The sequence below is a fragment of the Nannospalax galili genome, unplaced genomic scaffold (assembly GCF_000622305.1).
Source record: "Nannospalax galili isolate Female #2095 unplaced genomic scaffold, S.galili_v1.0 scaffold846, whole genome shotgun sequence".
NCBI classification, from domain to species: Eukaryota; Metazoa; Chordata; class Mammalia; order Rodentia; family Spalacidae; genus Nannospalax; species Nannospalax galili.
This window is the reverse complement of record NW_008356458.1, coordinates 3,508,611-3,525,646: the sequence shown is the minus strand read 5'-3', so window position 1 is coordinate 3,525,646 and position 17,036 is coordinate 3,508,611. Positions and strand designations below refer to the sequence as shown.

Here is a 17,036-nt window from a genome sequence, read left to right as displayed (position 1 = left end):
TAATTAACAACATCTGCCAAAATTGTTATTGAATATGTTAATGCTATAATGAAATGCTTCTTCTAATCATGTGGTTAGTAAATAAATAATTTTGTAAAATGTGGGGAAAAAAAAAGAACATCTGCCAAGTCTTAAAACTTGAATTGGTATGATGGCAAACTTTTAAGCAAATGAAGCTACAGATTTCTCACACGTGAGCACTGCATGGCTGTACTTGATGCACATCCTAGTGATGCGTCTTCTTCATCTGGGGTGGTAACTTTGAAGGTGACTTGGAACCTGATCCCTGAAATAGAGGTGTTGGAAAAGGTGGTGTGTGGAGAAGGCAGAATAGCAGCAACCTGTCAGGGGCTTTGGGGGTTTTCTTTCCCATCAGATTGTTGTAGAATGGCAGTGACCCATCAGAGGCCCCGGGAGCTTTACCATCAGATTGGTTTAGCTACAGGAACTTTCATGTTGACACCCACACTCCCAGGGTAGAACCTGCACGTAGGGTGGCGTGACATTCCAATTTCAATTATTTGCTGCTGAAGCTGGCAAACTGAATGAAGATTTATATCTTTAGTGACAGGATTCAAATGAGACATGACAAACCTGTAAAAGCTGCTACCCCAACATGTCAGTGCAGAACTTTCCAGTGAGCTGGATGGGACTTGGGGAGACAAACCACACACACCGCCAGCCACATCGCGTTGGGCAGCTTGAGAGATCAAAGAGAAAGCCCAAGGGAAGAGCAAGTCCTTGCTGGCTAACGTGTGCATTGTGGGATTGTTTCCAATGCTGCTTTGGTTTTAGATAAAAGCACACCTTATCATGGAAAATTTTATACTGCCTATATAAGTTATATATGCCTATATATATGATTTATGTTATAAAATTTATAAAGTAGAAGCACTGTTTATGAAACTACTCAGAATTTAATCCTGACCTGGTTCTTTGGATTTGGGGGGGAATTATTCCTATTTACCAAAGCACAGAGAAAACTCTGGTATCACCAAGCAGCCAAAGCCAACCCTGCTGATTGGGAACTTGGGAACAAGTTGTTCTACATTTGGATAGAAGAGTGGGCTTTTTAAAAAGCAAACGTCATAAACAGTCTGCTATGGGACCCTGTTCCTGGGGGTGTAGGCTAAAACAGACTTCAGCGGTTAGTGATACTTCCACCTGGTAGACACCAAGTTAAAGATCCACAGGGGCAGCCAGGGAGACAGACTCAATACTCTGGACTTTGTCACAGCATGCCAGGGTGCCCACGACAGCCTGGCTGGCACACAGTCACCTAGATGGATGAATATTGTATTAAGACTCCAATTTTTGTTCTGGTAACTGAACTAGTTGTAGTTTAGTGGTACTAACCAAGAAGTCCCCCACTGGAATAGCTCTTACATCACAAAGATATGCCAAATGAAAGCCATTAGTCAGCCGTTCTATAGGATTCTGCATCATTTATTAAATATTTTTATATATGCATTTACAAACTTGACTCGTTTCAGAACTCTGCTCCCAATACATGTTTTAAACTTTTGTGCAGAGATGCTCTAGTAAAATGAGACCATGTACAAAACTCAGCAACAGGTATAAAAGTCTCCTTTCGTACTTTGCATCCACTCAGGAAAGGAATCATGTGGCAAAGAAATAAAACCAAAACGTGGCTCTTTCAGAAGAATAATATGTCAGTGTCCAACTATGAAGCCTAAGGGGATAGTTCATATTTTATCTTTATATGGTTGGATATAATCTTAATAACTTCTTAGCTACAGTATCATGTTGGTTTGGATAAAGAAAAAAATAGTAAACTATCATTTGGACTAGATAATTGAGAATCCATCAGCTACTCATTATGACATCAAAATTCATCCAGGAGATGACACTGATTGACCAGCAATACGCAGTTAGTCCGAACATCATGTAAAAAGTTCCCTTTAAAAAAAAGCATTAACTTCTTTCCAAGTTAAAGTGTGAGCCTCTAGCATGGCTCTCTTACCTAAAGAAATATTTTAAATGATCAATTTTGAAGCCTAAAAGTATCTTTGAAAACTAAAGTTGCTTTTCTTAAAATGAATGCTGATTGTTCAAATAGTCTGTAGACCTGGAGCATTGTCATTAGGCGACAGGGGCCACTAATGCCATTAGCAACAAGAAACAGCATCACCGTAGGAATAATTACAAGGTACAAAATGCCCAGGGGCCTGAAACTCACTATTAATATAATTTTGGCAGCAGCATCATTTGATATTTAACCATTTATTACACAGTATTAACACAACAGCTTCAAAGATGTGCACTCCCTATAGGACACTTGGGAGTTACAAATTCATTGTGATTGCATAATTCGTATTGCACAGTTTTATAAAAAACATAAATACTGGCTGTTCTAGCTTTAAATACAAAATACATGTCATATACTTTTAAATCTATAATCAGGTTCAAGTGCAAATCAGGTGCTTTCTGTAGTCCTTCCAAAAAAGGCATTTTTAATATTTTTTTTGGAACGAGTGACGAGTCACCGTGCCAACAAAACTAATTACAATACATATATCCAAACCTTTGAGAGCAGCAATCATATACATACAATATAAAACTGAGTATTTACAAATGTATTAAGCTCAAATGTAACCTTAGTGGGCAAACTGGAACTAATTAGCCATACCCAGGCTAACAATAATTTAAACAGGGTGAGTATGATCCCTCCGTCTCATTTGCCTAGGCTGGTTGCTGTGGGTTGACATTCATGTGAGGAGGGTGTCCTAGAAGACCGATTCTTTGCTTCTGCTTCCTCTGTTCTGTCATCTGGAAAGTTAAGAAGTTTCATCATTAGACTCAAACACTTCCTGTACGTCAAATCATACACTGAACCATAGATTTACCTCTGTGGTTACGGGTTAGACTGAAACCGACTTTCTACAAATAGTATACTGTCACCATATCACACATATACAGAGTTTCATAAAGGGCATCTTCCTCTTCAGAGTGGGGAATTCTGTGGCCTGTCATGCAGTATAACATTCAGAAGTATTGCTTGCCACTTGTTTCACAGAGAAACAAACAAACAAACAAACAAAAAACCAGGAGAAGCATAGGCTTCTTGGCTGTTTCCAAAAACCATTTCCAAGTGATGTAAAAACTCATTGGAAAATGGCAGCTCAGTATGATCATCACAGCACGCCACACTATCCGGAAAAGCAATGCTTTTAGAATCCTAGGTCTGAGACATTGCACCCACACTCTTTAGGGGATCTTGGTTCCTCTCCCCAGTGATTCTGTGTGGTTGGGGAAAAGTTACCTAGTTCATCTAGGAAAGATCTCACATCCCTGAGGTCTGAGCTGACTAACTGCAGTATAGATAGTGTTCTGGCCACCAGGATTGTCTGTTCCTTGCTGTGATTAGACACTGAATTTTAGATTATACAGGAGAACCATTTCTCAATGTGGATCCCCATGAAAAAGTGAATTCACAGCCCAAAAGCGAGAAATTTGTTTTCATTTGTCAGTTGGACTGTTATCATTTGGGGGCTCTAGTTCTGTTCTGAGTATTTTAGACAGAATTCTTTTCATTAAAGTTTTTCTTAGCATTGTTAGGACAAAAGCCCATGTTAATATATATGAGATGAAGGTATAGGCGAGTGGCTTATTGTCCTGCTCCTCGACTTCTGATTTCCAAACATGAGAAAAGAATTAGGGTAGAACATAGGCTTTGGAGTCAAACAGACCCATTTTCTTATGGTCACTTAACTCAATCTTAAATGTTCTTTAACTTCTGCCATTCTGTTAATTTGTCTGTGTAATGAAGATAATTCCTGTCTCATAAGTAGAAAGTTGAGGACTTATGTACATCATAGTACCGTGTCACAGAGAAGACGCTCAGGTCTCAGTTTTCACTTGAACTAATCTTGGTATAAAACAGCATGAGAAAATGTAAAACAAGAGTCACTTACCTAGGTTCAATTTTAATAGTGGTTATATTTTGCTTTCCCCAAACACAGCACTTATCTGTTCAAGTCAAGATACTATTTTTAGGCTCCTGTGGAAATGCTTTCTCTATTATAATTTAAAGGTACAAAGATTGAACCTTCCTAAGTAGAAGTTGAATGAAGGCTTTTGGGAGGGATTGACTGAAGATAGTCTAGTTAGCCTCTAAAGTTTACATTTACAAGTTCAGCTGAGGGAGGAGATGCTCACATGGCACATGGATTAAGTTCATGATTATGTTAAAATTCCAGTTATTTATTCATCTTATTTTTTGATAGTTCAGATGTGTAGCTCAGATTTGTTCCCCTTAACTACTCCCTAGACAGGGAATCTCGGTAGGAAATTATTCAAATTTTTATAATCAAGTCTTTAAATTTTTTTGATTTATTTATTTTTATTTTAGTATATAAGTGTTTTGCCTGCAGGGATTTAAGTGCATCATGTGCATGCAATGCTTGTAGAGGCCAGAAAAGGGTGTCAGTTGCTGTTAGTGGTTATACGGATACTGGGAGCTGAACCCAGCTCCTCTGCAAGAGCAGCCAGTGCTCTTACTGCCAAGCCATTTCTCCAGTCCTCAATCTCAAGTATTTAAGTGGACCTGGAAATCTTGGGAGCCCTCATCCTCTACTGAAGTGTACTTGCAAAACTTCTGTTTAAAGCTGTTGAGATCATATGGCTCAAAGGTGGCCAATCAAAATTTTTCTGTAACTTTGCTTTGAAGAACTGTATGTATGTGAGATAACCTTTTATACATATTGGCTTCATCCCTGTTTGTTAAATTCCTGATCCTTGACTTTCCCTTAAACCTACAGTCTGTAAAAGTTTATCTAGTCTGACTTTCCAGTTGGTTGTTCTAAGTCATGTTGCATTCCCTCTCTCATAAACCTCAAAGCTCCCCAGTATTGTTGGTTAGTGGCTAATTCTTCAATCCCTGATCATTTCAAGTATCTAGTACATACCTATCTGATTTTGCTTTGTTTCTGTAGAACGGTTCTTAAACCAGTTCATGTGCCACAGTCACCCAGACACTGTGTAAAATACAGACAAAAAGTACCACAAACAGTTTCATGTATCACATCTGCTGTGGGGCTACAAATTTGCATCTCTGTCAGCTAGGTGATGAAGATGTTGCTGGCCAGGGAGCCATTGCTCTAGAAGAGATTTCCAGTGATTTTTAGTGACAATCTTCAAAAACGGCTATAATTATTTTGAGTATATTTTTGTATACTTATGCACTTTATGTATTTGGGGTACACATATCCCTTTTCTCACATAAAAGCAGGTCTTTCTTTGCAGCTGAGTATACAGTAGGCAGACCATTTGAATGTCTGGATCCTGATTAGCCTTGGCTAATTATCTTTTTTTATGTGTATGAGTGTTTTGCCTGCATATATGTATATGCACAACATGCATGCCTGATACCTACAGAGGCCAGAAGAGGGCATCAGATCCCCTGGAACTAGAGTTACAGGCAGTTGTGAGCTGCCATGTGGGTGTTGGGAACCAAACCTGAGTCCTCAGCAAGAACAGCCAGTGCTCTTAACTGCTGAGCCATCTCTCTATCCCTGAGTCTTGGCCTTTTAGACAGGAGGAAGCCATTTAAACCAATGTCCCTGAAGCAACTGGGCAATGGCTATCATTTAATAATAAGAAAGGAGTTAAAACAAAACAAAACAAACACATAAAACAGTTGACTAAATCTGATTCATACAGAACCATGGCCAATAATGCTGGCCGCTTAGGCTTCCTCTCATTCCTCCATATTCTCATAGAGCTTCTGGCTTTATCAGCTCAGTTCATACTACTGACACACACTGCTCATCTACCTACCTTAATAAGGCATTAATCACTATGATATTACCATTATTTGTCTCAAAAAATTATCCTAATCTCACACAATATATTCACTGGGCATCCAAGTAAAACTGACTCCTGATAAAAATATCCATCATACTTAGACCCAAAGCAACTATATTTTGAGTAGTGTGAAATGTCCCAGTTGTAGAATATTATAGATTCTCAGAAGCCCTAATAGCTGGGGATGGACAGTTGCAGGAAGCACTGCTTCCTAGCTACATGAAAACAGAAACTGCCTTGAACATCTCCATCCTTCCTTTTGACTCTAGTCAAAAGCTTTACAAATCAGATACAGCCAATGTCTTGCATGAGAACACTAGGCCCAGACCACTGATGAGCACTAAGTGATTAAAGACTGGCAAAGGGAGGAGGTTCACTGACAGAACACAAACAGCACAGTCTGGCTCATGACAGATCTTAACAGTCTTTGAAAAGCATTTCAGTAACAGCTGAGTTCCTGAGATTTCAAACAGCCAGTGAAGTCTAGTAGCCAGAATTCCTTTCAATAGTTCTGTTAAGTCAGTCAGGCTCAAATGAGGAGCCTAAACTATTCAGATGTAAAAACAAAAGTGCCATCTATCGAATATGATTACATTGATGTAATGTAAATGTGCAGGTACTGCTCAAATTCTTAAGAAGTTCTCTCTCATGCACCAAATCCTGCAGTTTCTCTGGCAAACTCTCTCAAGCTCTGAACCCAAGCTCCAGCACGAGCACCCATTGAGAAGGTTGTGAAGGCACTGTTTTCCTGTCTTCATTTCCAGAGCCGCCTGTTCTAGCCTCTGTGGCACACTGTGTTTAAGTGTAACACCTGTTGGTGTATCTCCCCTCCTTCACCGTTACTTTTAGAAGGCAGGGCCCAGGTCCTCTTTGTCTCTGTGTCCCTGGTACTTAGTGCTGCAAGTGGCAAACACAAGATTCCTAACTGCTGGCTGAAAGGATGAGTTGGACTACCCACGCCATATTGCCATTCCCTGAGCATGCCATGCAGTGTCATGCCTCGGCTCATGCGGCTTCCCTTTCTGGGAGGCCCCTGCTGCATTTCGCTGCCAGCTCAGAAGCCATCTGCTTGTAAGATTACAGAAGCTAAGCCTCCTTTTCACTAAGCCTCTTGCTCGGCCGGCGTCCTCCTCTGTGCTCCATGGAACTTTATTCATCCCTTCTCTGTGTTTACTGCTAGTTACAGGGTCCCTGAGGGTAGATGTCTTAGTTCTGTTTCATGGTTCCCAGCATATAAGCATAGAAGGAACACAAGCACATTCCAAAAGGTCTGTTTAGTATCTTTTGTTTCCTTCCCTTCCCTAAGCATTTAATGTTAGTAAGCTAACCCTCTTGCATGAAAAAGGCAACATGCTAATATGATTTGAATTTTCAAGCACTCTTTACATTTCTAGCAATGACAGGGAAGGGTCGCTTCGCTGCCCTATAGGAAGCCAGTCACATTTTCAAGATTTAACCTTTTGCTCAGTTTTCGCCCTTTTGCATTATGAAGGAAACATGCAAAAAAATATTAAGTTCTTACATTAGTCTTCCTCCTTGGAATAAAGATGTAAGAGAATCACATTTAGTATTCAGAATCTCTTGGGAGGGGAAACTTGGAGATGCATCATTAATATTTAGAATAGCAATCCTAACCAACCATTCTCGGCAATAGCAAAAAGTGGCACTAATCACGTGTTTTTACTAATACCCTCCCAAGAACCTCTTCTCCCCCAGTTGGTAGTTTAGGCAAACAACCACTAAAGACCTCAATTACAGTAGAGATTAAAACCAAAGTCATCCACACTTAAACTGTCATTGTTCCAATACTGGGTTTTGGATCAGACCATGGACAGAGTATCTAAGGAATGAAGCAATTTTTGTGTTTCCCAGATTTTTTTTAAACCAGTGAATGGTATTCTTTCAATGCTGTATTAAAAATATCTACAAGAGAATTTCTTGTTCATTAATCATTCACGGGCCTTTTATTTTTTAATTCATTTTGTCATCTTTTGTGGGCAGGAATTCTCAAAATGATCATTTCAGAACCAGTTCTGTAATGCATCATGTGAATTCTTACGCCTATTTAAAAAATGTTTATGATGCTCACAACACCAAACTTAATAACATTCAAACCCTGTTGGTTCCGCATCTTAGGTTTGTGAAGTTACATAATCTAAAGGAAACAGTGAGTAGCTGCTTTTGAATGGAACAACCCCTCCTTCCCTCTGAGCCTCTTAAAACTGAAGCCAATCTATCCTGGTAAAAGTACTTGATACTGTTACTGTTTTCTCTGTTTCTTTGTAGTGTATCATACTTTCTAAGAAAAACTGGTTCAATTTCAGAATCATTATCAGGGCAAGGGCTTTTTAAAGAGTGGTTCTAACTGCCAACTTGAAAACTGAAAAAATGTAAAAACAGCTGGAGTTGAGCAATGGAAACTGTACAGGTTCTAAGGTTACTTCATGAATCTTAGTTTATGTTTAATCATTTTAGGCCCAAACTGTTAGCTCAATAGGAAAAGCTCTACCTTGAATTTACAAACACCAAGTTTCTACTTGGCTTAGTTGGGCACAATAGCAACGATGCTTCCCTGACACCATGAAGGTATGGGATATAACTTCTGAAATGCCAAGGCTTTTTCTTAAATGCGAAAAAGAAATAAAAATTTAAATAGCCAACCACAAAAGGCAAATGAGTACAGCAGCAGAACAAATCAAAACAAAACAAACACACATCACATCAAAACAGACCAGCACTAGGGGCTCTGGGACTCATGCCCTCCTGCTGACATGTACTGTACAGTGGAATATATTTCCCAAGAGCCTTCTGTGCTCCTTGGCATCCTCATCAGAGAACTAGGGAACCTGTCAGATGATCCCTGCATTCCTGAGTATCCTCCTACACCTGCAGTTCTTCCTGTATTTCCTGAGCTCAACTCACACCCTAGACAGGGTTCACTGGTTTGTGAAGTGAGGCTTGAAACAGCTTCCGAATCACCCTCAGTGAGCACCTGAAAAAATGGCAGGCTTGGCTCTTTTAGGATAGGGATCATCAACAGAGCTTGAAGGACTGACTGGATTTTACCACCATGGAATACTCAAAAAATATAACAGCTTTGTTTCAGACATTTTAAAGAAACTCTCTGGCAAATTAGAAATACCCAACTGCTCCTATTAATAAACACATGCCCCTAAAGAGCTTCTAAGTGTGATACATGAGACAGTCATGCATGAAGGGGTGAGGACTGGGTGCACTGCAGAGCTAGGAGATCTTGGAGGGGGGCAGTTCTGGTACTGTGGGCATGAAGCACAGACAAGTGCTCTGAAAAATGGCACCAGAATTCACAGTTAGTTCCTTTATTTAAGTCTGTCTTGGATCAGAGTCTAAGATTTTGTTTTTGCACCTAACTGAAGCATCTGGCTCCTTATGGAGCCTCTTGAAGCCACTGTGTTTCAAATTGGAGAAGTAGATACTGAAAGCTTGCTAGGGTCACGAGGTTCACCTGGCTCTCAGGGGCTGGCGGGACAGAGACAGACATAGCAGATGACGTATTCAGGAGTCATTTGGTTTTGTACAACATCTGTCGGATGTTTCACAGCAGGGTGAGAAGTTAATAAGCAAAGTAATCCAGTCAGATCTTCATTAGTCTTACTTATTTGGGCTACTATTCATTTTAGGTGGTTACCTAGCTCGGGACTATAGACAGTGCTCATCAATAAGACCCCCTTCTCTCGTTAGTACATGCAAAAGCAAAGAACTTGAGGCCAAATGGCATATTAGGGCACAGTTTGGAATAATTTAGTTGGAAAAGAAATAAAATAGAAGGCAGGATTATTAAAAAGGCTCTATAAACAATTTCCAGGAAGAGTTTATTGCAGATAAGTTCCTCTCCAGTTATGAAGTACATAAAAGTAATGTCACCTGTGGGTATACCTTGCTACTTACCTCCAGGGCAGGTTTGCCTTGTACCTACTGCTGGGTAAAAATTTACCATCTTGTCTGTGGAGCTGATTAAACAGCTTTCAGACAGTCAGATAAAATGCTGAGCAATACCTGTTGCTGTGTGATTATCCCTGTAAGTCTGCTCACCATGCCTGGCTCAAGTCCTTGACCCAATGTTGTGTCCTATCATTACATGAACATTTGGTGACTGCTTTGTCCATTTTAAGGCATCAGAAGGGTGTGTGGGGTTGGAAGAATATACAGGGTTTGGTATAAATCTGTCCCCTAACTCTAACTCTCTTGAAGAAGCACAGCATTTAAGGTACCTAGCAGGATGGGGGCAGTGTTTCAAGAGTACCAGTCTCTCTGAGACAGAGATTATGTGTCTGCTGTTCACTGTTTTATCACCAGCACCTGCCATGATACCTCTGTTCTGGAAGCCACTCAATTAGCTTTTGGCAAGTAAACGAACCAAGAGACTTTCTCAAGACTACAATTTATCCTAGGATGCTCCATTTTAAAATCCTGGGCGAATCATTGAGAAAGGTCCTATTTTTATGAATGAATCAAGTCAAAAAGGTTTAACTGTATGGACCATGTTTCTGGTTTTGTTGTTGTTGTTGTTGAGTACTTCACTGAAGTATTTATACTTTGTACTAAAACCTCATCCATAGGATCCCAGGAAACAGTGCCAAAGCTTTACACGGGGTACAGGCAGCAAAGGCAGAGCCCATGACGGGGGGTGTCTTCTGGCCCTTCTGTCCAGCTGAAATGTTGACACTGTAGCATGGGCATTGCCTATTTTCCCCTCATCAGATTTGGGTATGGGCAGAGCAGCATATGTTTGTGTTGAGGGTATGGGATTTCCCTTCTTTACCTGGTCCTTTAATTCTGACAGCTGGCCAGAAAGATTGGTGACAAGCTTCATAGTGGATTCCAGCTTCTCCTGCAGGTTCCTTAGCTCGTTTTGTTCTCCTTCGGAATCACTGCTGACCAGGGACATGGCTCTCATCCTGGGGAACCAATCAAGGTTTCTTTCCTAGAATCCACATTAAAAAAAGTGGGAGTTACTTCTAAGGGGAAAAATAAGAGGAGCCGTCTTGCCATGGCATCATTTCCGTGGGTCATCTCTCCTGATCTCTCTGCCTACTGTGGAACTGAGAACAATTTTTGGTTGTGTGTATGTGCACATGCTGTGTGTGTGTGTGTGTGTGTGTGTGTGTGTGTGTGTACCAGAGGTCAACATTGCTTGTCTCTCTCAATCACTCTCCACTTTATTTTTTTGAGGAAGGGTCTTACCAAATGTGGAGCTCACCAGCTTGGCTGGACTAACTAGCCAGCAAGGCCCAGAGGTCTCCACTTCTCCAGTGCTGGGTCTGCAGGTGTGTGCTATCCCACCTCTCTTTTTACATGAGTTCTGGGGATCCAAACACAGGTCCTCAGGCTCGTGCAGCAAACACTTTACTGACTGAGCCATCTCCCCATCCCTCAACAAGCTTTAATTAACATAATGGAACTCTTAATTCTTAGAGGAGGAAGTTGCTGTAAAATTAAATACAGGGGAAAAGCAGGTTTCCGATTTGAAGCTCTAACTGCAGTTCTAACCACTGCAGCTCTGATCTTTGCAAATTACATGGCTGATGGGTTTTGTTTCAAACTGGGGTAAAATATGCAAAACAAAATTTAGCAATTAAAAAATATTTTATTTTTTATGTGTATGAGTGTATTGCTTGCATGAATGTAAGTGCACCCGTGTGGTGCAATGCCCAGGGAGGTCAGAAGAGAGCACTGGATTCCCCTGGAACTGGAATTATGGATGGTTATCAGCTGCCATGTGGGTGCTGGGAATCAAACCCAGTTCCTCTGCAAGAGCAGTCAGTGTTCTTAACTGCTGAGTCATCTCTCCAGGCCCAATTTAGCAATTTTTAAGTGTACAATTCAGAGGCATTGAGTATATTCACATAGCTGCCCAACCAGCACCAAAGTGGTTCATCTTGGTCACCTGGAATCCCACTCCCACTAAACACCCCTGACAACCACCATCCTGTCTTCTGCCTCTGTACCTCTGACAGCTGTAGGTACCTCACATTGGGCAGCGTATTTTCAAAGGTGTATTCTGGAAAAACCACCTGCAACCACTCTGAAAGTGAAAGGAATGTTAAGTTCCTGAGTGTTCTGACATTTTAATGGATATGTGTGATATGAGTTTGTTTGGGTAAGGAGTTTTTTTTTTTTTTTTTTTTTTTTTTGAAAAAGGGGTTCTCTGTGGCCCCCCCTGTCCTGGAACTCATTATGTAGACCAGACTGGCCTTGAGATCCACCTGCCTCTGCCTCCCAAATGCTGGGATTAAAGGCATGTGCCACCACACCCGGCAAGTAAGAAGATTTTTAAGGTACTGAAGATAGCAAATGTGCTCCTCAATTGATTCCCAGTTTGTGAGCTTCTAGAAGCTACCCTTATGTTCCTTACTGAAGTGGACAATGGGTGCTGCCCATTACGTAAGGAAGGCCCATCCAGCCACATGCCTACCTATCTCCATCCAAAGCCCAGACACAGGAATAGTATCTTTCACCACTAGTTAGCAGAATGGGACTTGTCCTTCTTTTACCTCACTTTCTTCTGCCCCAGTGCCCTTCATCCTGAAAAGCATCCCCACACTAGGATCTGTACAGAGGGACAGGAATGAACAACCCGACCCCAGGGAACTGACTTATTCCAGAGCTAGCCAGTGTAATTCTTGCCTGGACCATTTTGATCTTGTTGAGATATATTACACAGACTTTTCAAAACAGCCCTGCAAATATTAATAATGCACTATTGTTGCCTTGGATATACCACAGCCAGCAACATGTTTCTGGGAGTCAGTGTTTTTTGATAGTAATTACTTTGGGTTTTGTATGGTTACATACGGTCTATGTAACATCTACTGAGACGCCCGCCCCTTCCCCAGACAGCCATAGGCAATATATAAAGAAACAGATGTGGCTGTGTGCCAATAAAACAATATTTACAAGTGCTGGTGGCATGCTGGGTTTGGACTATGGACCAGAGTTGGCCAACCTCTATTGTATACAATAGAGAGCATCAATCTATATTTAAAATAAGAAACAGCATTCTATGAGACAAGTCTAAATATGAAACATCAGTTGAGACCATTAAACTGTCCTGACCTAAGGTGTTCTCCCAATGTGGAAGCCATATAAGACTGCCAAATAATACAGAGAAGGAATTCCACATGCTATCACATCTGACTGGCCAAGGGTAGCCTTGAATTTCTGATCCTCCTGCCTCCACCTCCCAACTGTTAGAATATTTGGCATGCACTACCATGCCCATTTATGTAGTGCTGGGGATCAAACCCAGAGCTTCAAGCATGCCAGGTAAACATCCTACCAATTGAGCCATATTCCTGGCTCGATCACACCTACTTTAGAGAATGTGCTTAAGACACCAAAGTGTGTCTAGAAACTCATTCCTAGGAGCTTGCCACCCTGTCTGTACCATGAGAACTGAAACCAGCTCTGGGGCTGACTACAACAAAGCAGACACGTGGTCAGTGTCTGTGGGAGGACAGAGTGGTACTGTTTACTGCATGGACCCCAATCATGTGAGCTTAAATAGTAAATACAAGATGCTACCAAGATCTGCTCAAAGAGTAATGGCAGTCTCTCCCTACTATACCCAGTGATAAATATTCTATTCCTGTGTGACATCACCCTATGTTCCTTTAATCAGTCCTGTAACAGAGTAACAGGCAAGACTATTCCGTTAAATACCCCATTTCAAAGATGCTAGCAAAAAAAAGTCTGAAGTGTTTTCTCTGCCTGTAATCATTTTCTATGGAACAGCTTCAGTGACCTGCCACTGATGAGATCCCAGATTTCTATGTCCATCCTTCAGGCACACATTGCTATGCTCCCACCAAGAAACAGCCCACATTCAAGGTCTGTGCAATGCTGGTGGAGGAATAAACCTTGTTTTTCAAAAGATAGTAGCATGAGGCTGGCGAATTGTCTCTCTCATCAAGGTCAACTAGCCCCAGTGAAGAGGTGAAGAGATGGCGGAGACTGGGCTGAAGTCATGAACCTCAAAACTACAGAAAACCCCACAGAAAACCAATTTGACCATCAGAGGCCCGAGGGACCTGGTGTCACCGTTACGAATTTTTGGAGACTGAGGAAAACAAAGATCCAAAAAATCTTACTGCCACTATCAAGCTCTGGAGCACATGGATATGCATCATCAACTGGGATGTGACAGTGCTTCCAACATCCCCCCATCACAGAGATGAGAAACTGAGGCTCTGAAAGGGAGAGTGACTTGGGGGCAGAGAATGGGACTAAAGTCCATTTTTCAAATGAGGTCCTAAGAACTATCTTGTACTTTCAAAGTGTGTATCATTCTTAACTGAGTATATCGTTGGGAATTTGATAGTTATTTGAACTCAATAAGATAAGCATTAAAAGTCTTTTTAAAAGTATAACACATTCAACACAAACTGTAGCGTCCATTATTTTACATGCTTGGCACTGAAGATGGAGCAGTGGATGCAATGGAGCAGATGGATATGGTCACTGTATGTAAGGCCCCTTTATTTATTTTTAAAAGTTTTATTTAATTTTTGTGTATTTCACATAGAAAATCTTAATCATCTTTATACCTCCTTCCCCACTGGCTCCCTCCCAAAGCCCCCCTCCCACTGGAATTCATACATTCTGTCATTTGTGTTAAGACTTATCATGTCAAGTTAGTGTCTCCAGATGTCCCTCATTCACTGAGGTCTAGTCAGCCTATGTAGAGTTTAAGATCAGCTCTTCCTCACCCAGCAGTCATCAGCTGCCAATAATTCTTTGACTAAGATTGGAGCCTGCTGTCCATTTCCACAGTTCTATGCTGGGTTTTTGTCTGCTTGCATTTTCATAGGTCTTGTACATGCTGACACTGTTGCTGTAGATTCGTATGAGAAGAGTCCCAGGAGCCTATAGGACTATTTTCATATGTTCATGCATCTCCTCCCTGGCTCTTATATATATATATATATTTTTTTTTTGCCCCTTCTTCCACAATGATCCCTGAGCCCTGGGTGGGTGGATTTTCATATAGGAGCTCTCTCCAAGGAGCCACACTCTGTAGACTCTTATTCTCTACATTTTGGCCATTTGTGACCTTTTGGTTGCTGGTCCTCTGTTGCATGAGGGAGCTTCACTGATGAAAATTGAAATATGCATTAGTGTTCTCTTCATTCTTTGTTCTATGTTCTGTGAGGCTTAGGTGTAGAGGTTGCATTGTAGATGTGCCACTTAGGCTTGGGCAATTCACAGTCAATCTCTGTGTGTGACCAGTTGTGGAACTGTAATAATCTATTGAAAAAGAAGCTTCTTTGATGGGTGGTGACTGGGTACTTGTCTGCAAATTTAAGGATCCATATTTTTCACATAGTAAGAAATTACATTTGTTTAGGGATGTGACAGCCTTGGGGTTTTTGCTAAGATCTATGACCTCTCCAGCTATTTGTATTTGGCTAAGTTTACAGTATGACACATGAGTTTCTTCTCATTTGAAGCCCCTTTAAAAGTAGATATGTATAGCTGGGGGCTACAAGGAGACCGTCTCAAAAAGGACAAAAAAAAAAGTGGAGTGGACATGTTTGCCTTGGCTGTCTAAGTTAGGAGGCAGGGCTCCAGTCACCAGGGTGCCTGCAATGGAATGGAGGAGAGGACATCTAGGCAAGAAAAAGCAGGCTGTGCCAAGTCAAATGAGCGGCAGAGAGAAGTATCAAAGAGAACCAGCTCTTAGTAACCAGCTGGCTAGAATCCTCTGCCCAGGAGGTCAGAACTTGGCTCTGATTAGAGCAAGCACGAGGATATCCTGCAAAGAGCCTGGCACAGGTGCAAGAGGACAGCAGTGTGCTAGCAATGGAGGTGAGGACAGACAGGCAGTTTGGGCTGTAGTAGGGTAGTGGCACAAGAGAGGGACTGGAATAGGAGGAGAGACAGGAGCAAGTATAATGAAGGAGGAGGAGAGAGATGTGGGAGATGACAACCCACCTTACCACATGGGAGACATGCACAGTGAGTGGCCACAGACTGTCCTCTAACTTATTACTGCTCCAAAGACAAACTAGTAATGAACCTGTCTATGATCTGGCTCTCAAATCTCCCCTGTGCTCTTTGCTTAGCAAACCCACTAGAAGAATGAAAGACAGATTCCCAAAGAGTCCATGTAAACGAGGTCTTCAGAAGACTCCAGAAGATCTGTGCATGGGTGTGCATATAGCTTCAAGTTCAGGGAACAGTAGCTCTTCCTAATTCTAGTAACACATGACTGCACAATGCTAGGTTAAAATGAGAATTTTTCTATGGTAGACTCCCACCTTCTCTGCAGTGTCTGTGGTTCCCACCCTCCCCCAAAGTCCAACGACGACTGCAGAAAAGTCTTTGAACACATACACAGAATGCACACACTTCCTCCACCCAAGAGTCCTTTTATCATTTCTTTCTTCTGTTTCACACTTGGGATACCTGTGACGCTGGAACATGAAGGCCCCACCCAAGGAGTCCCTAAAGCCACCAACAGTGATAATGTAGCTTTTAAAATGCCTATTTTAATTGGTAGCCAGTTACTGAAAATACTTTTGTATTGAACTGAAGAAATGCTGTGGAACACTGCATGCAATTGAATCAAGCTTACATCTAACACCTACCACTATGAAGAAAGGTCACATGTTTGTTGTAGGTTATACTGGGCCATGTGTTCCAGCCCTGGGATAACTCTTCATTCCCCATTTTCCCATGCAAAAGTAAGAAAATAGGTTTTCTTGGCTAGATCTTTACCAGGTACTATATATTGTAAACGTTCCTTCATTGCCTCCTTAAATTTGTAATGAAAAACTGGGTTAGGAGGAAACCCCGCTAAAACCCTAACCGAAACAAAACAAGCTCAGTGACATAGAATTCAAGTACCTCAGTTGGCATCCCATTTTGTTGTACACTGGAACAGGCAGATCCCTAAATTTGAGATCCTTAGTGTTGCCAGTATTTTAATTAAATAATCACCGGGGCTGTTAGGTCAAATCTCAAATTACGCAGTAGTTAAAATTAATTAGCAATTCTAGCCAAACTGTTCTCTCAATTTCCAGTTGGTTTTGCACCATGCTCAGTAGGATAAGCTCCAGTCAGTATAAGGTTCCTCACCACGGAGGATTCTGCCCCACATAGAGAATCTTAATCGAAAATGAAAATGTTCAGACTATTCCAATCACTAGTAAAGTGGGGTGGGGGGGTAG

At 41.4% G+C, this 17,036-nt stretch overlaps 1 protein-coding gene across 16 annotated transcripts in view; it reads right to left on the bottom strand.

The window, feature by feature from the left end:
• Positions 1-1,425: 1,425 nt before the first annotated feature.
• Positions 1,426-17,036, bottom strand: part of Itpr1 (inositol 1,4,5-trisphosphate receptor type 1) — a 376,735-nt gene continuing 361,124 nt past the window's right edge. For all 16 annotated transcript variants that reach the window (XM_029556903.1, XM_008854568.1, XM_029556904.1 and 13 more), the window contains 2 exons: positions 10,628-10,789; positions 1,426-2,790 (listed from right to left, as the gene is read on the bottom strand). In XM_029556903.1, the coding sequence (XP_029412763.1) occupies positions 2,704-2,790; positions 10,628-10,789 (249 nt within the window). In that variant the 3' untranslated portion in view covers positions 1,426-2,703. The remainder of the gene's footprint in view (positions 2,791-10,627; positions 10,790-17,036) is intronic.